Source organism: Dipodomys ordii, unplaced genomic scaffold (genome assembly GCF_000151885.1).
Source record: "Dipodomys ordii isolate 6190 unplaced genomic scaffold, Dord_2.0 Scaffold15, whole genome shotgun sequence".
Classification (NCBI taxonomy): Eukaryota; Metazoa; Chordata; class Mammalia; order Rodentia; family Heteromyidae; genus Dipodomys; species Dipodomys ordii.
Genome location: NW_012267231.1, coordinates 1,622,069 through 1,630,044, shown reverse-complemented (window position 1 = coordinate 1,630,044; position 7,976 = coordinate 1,622,069). Strand labels below are relative to the sequence as shown.

Below are 7,976 nucleotides of genomic sequence, written 5' to 3'. Positions count from 1 at the left end.
ACACACACACACACACACACACACACACACGCGCGCGCGCGCGCGCGCGCGCCAAAGGACAACTGGGCATCATTAGCATCCCAAGAAGGTGAGAGCCAGAGACAGCAATGAAGGAATTACCAAAAACCACTTACGGTGTGGGTGTTGATGATCTCACCGATGGAGATGTAGATAACAGGCTTGGTGAGCGTCACGAGGTCAGAGTACTCATCCACATTGAATTTGTCCTGAAGCTCGGGGACATCGCATGCCGTCTGGAAGAAGCGTCTGGAAGAAAGGCAGGAGGCAGCGCCCACACGAGAGGATGCACATGAGAAGGTGGCAAGGGGACCGTCCACAATCGCTCGAGCAACGAGTTCAGACACAGCCTGTGGGGGACTTTGCCCCAGACAAACTGCTTGCTGCATGGGATACTGGTTCTAGAAATTTTTCTCTCCACACAGTTTTACCCACACTTAAAAAGCATACTGAACCACACTTAAAAAGGCAATTGCCTAGCCAGGCGCTGGTGGCTCACGCTTTTAATCCTAGCTACTCAGGAGGCTAAGATCTGAGGATCGTAGTTCAAAGCCAGCTCAGGCAGGAAAGTCTGTGAGACTCTTATTTCCAAGGAACCACCAGAAAACCGAAGTGGTGCTGTGGCTCAAGTGGTAGAGCGCTCGCCTTGAGCTAAAGCACTCAAGGACAGTGCCCAGGCCCAAGCCCCACGACCGACCAAAAAAAGAGTGGTTCCTAGACACCTGTGCTGTCTGCCTATGACAAGACTCTCGAGTACTGAGTTCAAAACAGTATTAATTTGCAAATATGAGAACGTGCTTTCCAGTTCTAATGAACAGCATGGTTTCTATGCCGAGTCTTGTCTATCTCATAGGAAAGTCCTCTTCAGTCTTTGGAGCCCAGAGCACATGGAACACAGGTCCCGCAGCAGGGCAGCCAGCAAAAGCTCAGTGGTACCCAACTTTGACTTTCCCTCTGAGATAATGATACACCCACAGAACCTCTCAGGCATCTCATACCTCCCTGCCTTACCTGAATTTCTGGTAGGACTGGGAGAGGTACTCGTTAATGATGCTTAAGTGGGCATTGTCTCCCAGAAACATTTTATTGGAGGCTGCGTGCTGGAGCATCTTCGCAATGGAGCCCAGATTTCGGCGTTGGTCTGTGGTGAGCTGGCCTCCTGCCGACAGGTCGATGATATCGAAGGCGTCGGGGGCCACGATGGCGGGGTTCATGTACCGGTAGTACAGCAGGTTACCAATAATCTGGAACAAAAGCCACATAGTAAGCTACACATAACTTTGCTAGCCAAGAAGAACAAGAAAATGCAGTCCTGCGAGGAAAAAGTAAATAAAACACACATGCACACGTGCACGCACACATGCACTGGCACATGCATGCACGCAGGACATCACTTTCTCACAAGGCCCAGAACTAATAAAGTTTCTGTGGCTGGTTGTGAGGAACAAAGGAGAACTGAAGAGCAGTGTGAGCAATACATAAGAAGAACTCAGAGTAAAACCGACAGTCTTAGTGCGTGCGCTGAGGCAGAGGGCGCACAGCGGGCCGTCTGCACAGAGCCGCAGCAGATTCATTAGGGACTCAGCACGCAACCGTTTGGCAAGTGTAATCTGCCCAACCCCTCATCCTTGTCCTGCAGACTTCAAAGGCCAAGGTCATGCCTCTAAATGAAGGCTACTCAACACACATCTCTTCCATAGAGGGAGTCAAGGACAGTCACAGCATTTTCCCTGGCGTTTCATTCAGAAAAAATAAAATTAATTCACCTGGACAGAAAGTCTAGAATCGAGGCCTCACTGTAGGAAAGCAGAGAACTAGGAGAGAGAAGAAAAAAGCATTCAGATTAAAAAAAGAATAAAAAAAAGAAAGGAGCAAAGTTGAGTAAGAAGGAATTATCAGCAACAGCCTTAGCAGAAACCATTGAGCTTGCTGCTGTGCACCTGACCACCAGCAGAGGGAGCAATTACTCAGCAAAACAGGAAAAAAAATCCACCTTCCTCTACTTGTTAATACATTTTGCGCGCCACTCAGATTTCACAGGAACTGTCTCATCTGCTCTTTCCAGCTGCCTTCAGAATCCACAATCGATGCGGGGCTACCTGAGCAGAATCTGTGCTGAGGCACGCCGAGGCCTGGCCTGGGATTCTCACCTTCAGCAGCTCGTCCTCACCAGCATCAGGGAACTTCTCATGCAAGGAGTCCTTCAGCACCTTGGCGATGAAGCGCATCCCATAGCTGCGGGAGGGAGAGGCTGGTGAGCAGGGCGGGAGCCGGCAGACGCACACTCGCGGCCGGCCCCAACTGGGTCCAACAAGCAAAGGCACTCACGGGATTTTGTCCACAGAGCTGATGATGGCTGAGAGAAACTTGTCTGTCACAGCCCTCATGTTCCTGATGGAGTTGTCTAGCCGTGTCTTCACCTCATCATGAGCCAGGGCCTGCTCAGGGGTCACGTCATAGGGCAATTTGCTGGAAAGCAAAGCACCGCAACAGTGAGAATGACAGCCGGGAGGGAGGGGCCGTGTCGTGCAGGCAGCAAGACCCAGGGGTGGGGTAAGCAGCCAGGCTCAGAGCTGGTCAGTGGCAAGGCTACGGTTGGAACTCAGTGTGAACGCAAGCCAGACACAGTTACGCTCAAGATGAGTAGGACATGCCATCTGACATCTCTTACAGTCTGGTGGGAGAAGCACACATGCAGGGTATCTGTAAATGTCATGTCTGCACTAAGCGTGGGGCTCAAGCATGACTGAGGCCCTGATTCCATCCCCAGCAATTGAAGAGAAAAAGTTGACTAGCAGTGCTACACAACCACACGGAGGGACGTCTACTCCCTGGAAAAAGCAAAGAGGGCTTCAGCAAAGAAAAGAGCTCAGCTCAGAAGAAAGGAGAGGAAGGGGCTTGGAGGGGAGGCAGGCTGGGCTATGGCTCACTGACAAAGAGAGTGTCTAGTGGGAGAGGCCCTAGGTTCAGTCCTCAGCAGAAGAAATGTAAGAAGGGAGGGAAGAAGTGTGGAGGGGAGGGAAGAAGGAAGGAAGGAAAGGAGGGAGAGAGGAAGGAAGGAAAGAGGGGAGGGAAGGAAGGAAAAAAGAAGGGAGGGAGAGAGGCAAGGAGGGAGGCAAGAGGGAAGAGTAAGTCCCTTTTTTTTGGTCGGTCGTGGGGCCTGAACTCTGGGCCTGGACACTCCCTCAGCTCTTGAGCTCAAGGCTAGCATCTACCACTTGAGCCACAAAGCCACTTCCAGCTTTTTCTGCTTATGTGGTGCTGAGGGATCGAACCCAGGGCCCCATGCATGCAAGGTAAGCACTCTACCATTAAGCCACCTTCCCAGCTCAGTCCTTTATCTTTTTGGTCGTGGAGCTTGAACTCTGGGCCTGGGCGCTGTCCCTCAGCTCTTCAGCTCAAGGGGAGCGCTCTACCACTGGAGCCACAGCACCACTTCCGGTTTTCTGGTGGTTCACTGGAAATAAGAATCTCACAGACTTTCCTTGCCTGGGCCGCGATCCTCAGATCTCAGCCTCCTGAGTAGCTAGGATTACGGTGTGAGCCACCGGTACCTGGCTTGTTCATTCTGTACCCAGGGTCATCTCACTCTGCATAGCGTCAGGGAGGGAGGTGGACGCGTGCTGTTCTAATGTGAGCTAGTGTCAGCCAACAAAGCAGAGGACATGGTGTCAGAAGGAAAAAATACACCAATTCCTTCATGGAGAAAGTTTTGCTATAAAGTAAATAGGCGCTACCACCAGCAGCATGCTTAGTGACAGATCCGTTTCCATTACTCGTCTGTAAGGCAACTTTGAATGGTGTGTGCAAAGTTCTCCCTCTCAGTGCGAGGGCTTCCTGTCATCTCCCGCGTCCACTCCACAGGAAGGAAAACTCCCACCTCCTCGCCCCGGCTCTCTACAATCACAGATGCTTTGGTTCTCTGAACTTATTCTCTTAGCATTACTTTACTTGCTTTTTTGCTCAAGGCTAGAGCTCTGCTACTTGAGCCACTGCTCTACTTGTGGCTTTTTGGTGGTTAACTGGAGCTAAGTTTTATGGACTTTCCTGCCCAGGCTAGCTTCAAACTGTGGTCCTCAGATCTTGGCCTCCTGAGTAGCTAGTTGTGAGCTGCAATGCCCTGTGTGAGCATTACTTTCGTTTTAGATATATTCATGTTGGTGGTTTACTGTAGCTCAGTATCCAGGGCAGCCCGCCACTCCGATCTCCTTCCGTGATTGAGCAGTACCTTTGTCTCTAGTCATGCCAGGCTCCTCTCCAGTCCTCAGCCTCCTCAGGCAGCCTGCTGGCCAGGCTGGCCCTGCCTTCCCCATTAGCCCGCAGCTACACGGGCTCTCCGAACCACCACCTCACACCAGCAATGTGTGCGGCACAAAGCTTCATGAAACTCGTGCTTATTGTTATCTATAAGCACCTGCTTGCTGTCCCCTGCCCCAGTCAACTACGAAGAGAGGCAGTGGACCTGTCTGCTTTAGTCCCCACCACAAGTGTGACTGTGCACAGGAAGTGAGGACAGTGATCTAAGAGCTGTGTGCACAGCCACGGGTTTGCAAGGAAAGGTAACTGCATTGTTTTGAAGCTGGAGATGAGAAGAGGGTGAGAGGAAGAACACTGGGCGTCCTACCTGGCCTCCCCGGTCTGAGACTCCATCTGGTTCACCCAGGACTTATAGATATCCACTGGGTCGGTTTTGATGTTGAGAGATTTGTCGTCCATGATCTCTTTCACGACGGGAGCCAAGATCTGTCTCAGAGCATTTTGGCCCCGGGCACCACGATTGAAACTGACAACCATCTTAATAACTGTAGGGTTTCCTGTGACAATCTCTTGAATCTGATCCACCTTTGATCTAAATATCACCAAAAGCAAAATCAGTTTAAATAGCCTTGGAATCATGAACTTAAAGATCCTGCCTCCTGAAAGCAGTTCCAGAACTCACAAATTGTTCCTGAGCCACCTCATTTAGGGAGACATGACTGGAGCCTTCATGTGTAGGAAAGTTTTTTGTTTTTTGCCAATCCTGGGGCTTGAACTCAGGGCCTGGGCACTGTCTCTGAGCTTTTGTTCAAGGCTAGCACTCTACTACTTGAGCCACAGTGCCACTTCTGGCTTTTTCTATATATGCGGTATTGAGAAATTGAACCCAGGGCTTCATGCATGCTAGGCAAGCACTCTACCACGAAGCCACATTCCAGTCCGTATGGGTAAATTTTACTTCAAATTATATCTTTCTTTCCTTCTTATTTTCCTTTCTTATTTTCTTTGGGGGATGCGCAGAGCAGTCCTAGGGTTTGAACTCAGGGCCTGGAGCTGCCCCTGAGCTTCTTTGGGCTCAAGGTCAGTGCTCTACCACTTGAGTACAGCATCACTTTTGGCTTTTTCTGAGTAGTTCACTGGAGATAAGAGTCTCAGGGACTTTCCTGCCTAGGCCTGCTTTGAACTGTGATCCTCAGATCTCAGCCTTGTGAGTAGCTAGGATTATAGGTGTGAGCCACCAACGCCTGGTAAGATGATCTAACTCACACTTGAGAGCCTGAAGACTGGGATTACAGATGTGTGTCACCACATCTGGCTACATGGTAAGACCCTGTCTTTTACAAGCGGTTACTTCTTTAGTGTATTTTTCATAAATGAACTGAGATCAGGAAGAGGCACAGGCAAGGGCTGAATCTGAATTAAGTCCCCTGTGACCACAGGGAGATGTCTGTGGGATTGCAGAACTCTGCTCGTACTTGATCTCCTCCTGGAGTGCCGTCTTGAAGAGCCGCAGGAGCAGGTACTCCTCTCGCTGGTTGGATGCGTAGTTGTACAAGGTGAAGATCACAGAGTCCATGAACTTGGTGGACTTGTTCTGAGGCATCTGGAAGATCAGCTTGGCCAGATAGGTGGGATTGGTCTGAAAGAAAACCAAGGGAAAAGTACTTTCCTGATGATACCATGGCTTATGCAAAATGAGCTTTCCAAGCTCAAGCACTGAAGACACAGCCTTCCCTTGCTACAGTGTGGTTCACTTATTGTGGTTTCACTGTACTGTGGGTTTTAAAAAAAAAACCCTAGTGATCCCTCACCTGTCGCAGGAGTTAGGTTCTAGAGACCTGCGGGAGAGTGGGAGCTGTGAAGGTGAGATAGCGAGGGATGACTATCTCATGCTGCGACTTTGTGGACTTTCGCCGATCCACGTACGTGGAAGTAAGTGGCCACCACGCATGTGCATGTCTGTGGAAATCGGAAGAACTTCCAGAGAGATCGAAGGAAAGTTTTACAATACCACACTTACTTGCAGTAGATAGAACAGGTGCTGATAAGCTTCCAGCCTCTCTCTCTTCTCCTTGCTCAGAGCCTTCAGGCCTCCTTTCTGCTTGTTTAGCATCATCATGTCAGACAACTGTTCCTTGTTTTTTTTGGTAAGTTTTTTACTGTGGGAAACCACATCCTATCAACAGAGACCACACAAAGAGCAAAGGAGTTTTCAGGAGGAAAGCATGGGAGTGAGAAACCCTTGGCAGCCGCACATCTGTCCGAGGCTGCCCCCGAGGGTCTGCTGCGGGCGCACCCCGCTAGGCACTGTGAAGCTCCGCCCCCTCTGCGGCAGCCCAGGCTACCCCACTCTTACTTGCACATCCTACATGGGACCTGAACCTGATTTCTCCAGGTGGGCTTCAGGGACAAATGTCTACCCAGTCAAATCAGGAATTCAATGACTAGAAATCTACCTTAAAAATGTTTGTTTATGCTTTACATTTTGGGACAGGTCTCCCTATAGAGTCCTAGCTGACCTCAAATTTGTCATCTTCCTGCCTAAGCCTCCCACTTGCTGGGGTTAGAGGCATGCACCACCTACTCATCTAAACAATCTTGTGGAGTTCAGATGCAGCTCAGTGGAAGCATTCGCCTATCATACCCAAGGCATCAGCTTACTTATAGCACAGTCCCCCCTCCCCCCCCAAAAAAAAGAATAAAGAAAATGAAACAAGACAAAAGACAAAACATGTCTTAAGCCAAGCATGGCGTTAGCTTCGCCTAGCATGTATGAGACAGTTGGTTCAATTCCAGTCGTGCAAAGAGAAAATAAACACTAAAATCACATGCATGGTGATTCACGCCTGTCGTTTCAGCTACTTGGGAAGATGAGGCAGGAGGATAATTTGAGCCCGGGTGTTTGAGGTCAGCTTGAACACATAGAGACCTCAACTTTAACTCTCTCTCTCTCTCTCTCTCTCCCCCCAAATGTAATCAAAGCTCATAACTTCTGCACAGAAACTGCAAAATAATCCATAAAAAGATGTGGAGACAGACTAAATGTGAAGTAGTGGGGGAATGGAGGTAACTCACAGAGGAATGTCTAGAACATACCAAGGTTTCTAATCACACAGAAGCCTCATCCACCAACAGTGAATACAAACATAGACTACAAGATGACTGTGAGATTTTTTTTTACCTATTTTTCTAACATTCTAATAAACTTTGATTTCAATTTAACAAACTCTCACATAATTATCAGCTGAGAAAGAAGTTAGCTTGACTATCCCTGTGAGTTAGGAAGAGAAGCAGGGGTCACAAAGCTACACCAAGTCACACAATACACGCACACAGGCCATACCTGCAGTGTGATTTTATTTTTCACAAGCAGTCCAATTTTGATGTCCATGAGATTGAGGTCATTCTCCAGCTGCTGGTTGGACCGGATGAGGGTGATGACTTCTTCCCGTATCTTCATAAGGTCAAGTTCTTCCTGGAAGTCCTGATCACTCTGGTCCAGGAGGTGGACAAACTTACGGACCACAATCATGGGAGGGTCCTCAGCATTGACTAGCATTGGAAAAAAACAGGCATCAAGGAGATGAGCTACCAGAGCCTGCTCTGAGTTCCAGTCCTGCGTAAGACACACAGCTACCACGTGCAGTCTCCCCAGTCATGCAGGGGCCATGTGGTGGCAGCTAGACAACTAGCCACGTGCT

General features: G+C 49.4%; 1 protein-coding gene across 1 annotated transcript in view; it reads right to left on the bottom strand.

Moving 5' to 3' along the window:
- Positions 1–7,976, bottom strand: part of Iqgap1 (IQ motif containing GTPase activating protein 1) — a 73,627-nt gene that overhangs the window by 12,775 nt on the left and 52,876 nt on the right. The window contains exons 23-30 of the mRNA XM_013012080.1: positions 7,619–7,827; positions 6,296–6,451; positions 5,751–5,914; positions 4,643–4,867; positions 2,347–2,487; positions 2,169–2,253; positions 1,030–1,262; positions 135–267 (exon numbers count right to left, since the gene is read on the bottom strand). Coding sequence (XP_012867534.1) covers positions 135–267; positions 1,030–1,262; positions 2,169–2,253; positions 2,347–2,487; positions 4,643–4,867; positions 5,751–5,914; positions 6,296–6,451; positions 7,619–7,827 — 1,346 coding nt within the window. The remainder of the gene's footprint in view (positions 1–134; positions 268–1,029; positions 1,263–2,168; positions 2,254–2,346; positions 2,488–4,642; positions 4,868–5,750; positions 5,915–6,295; positions 6,452–7,618; positions 7,828–7,976) is intronic.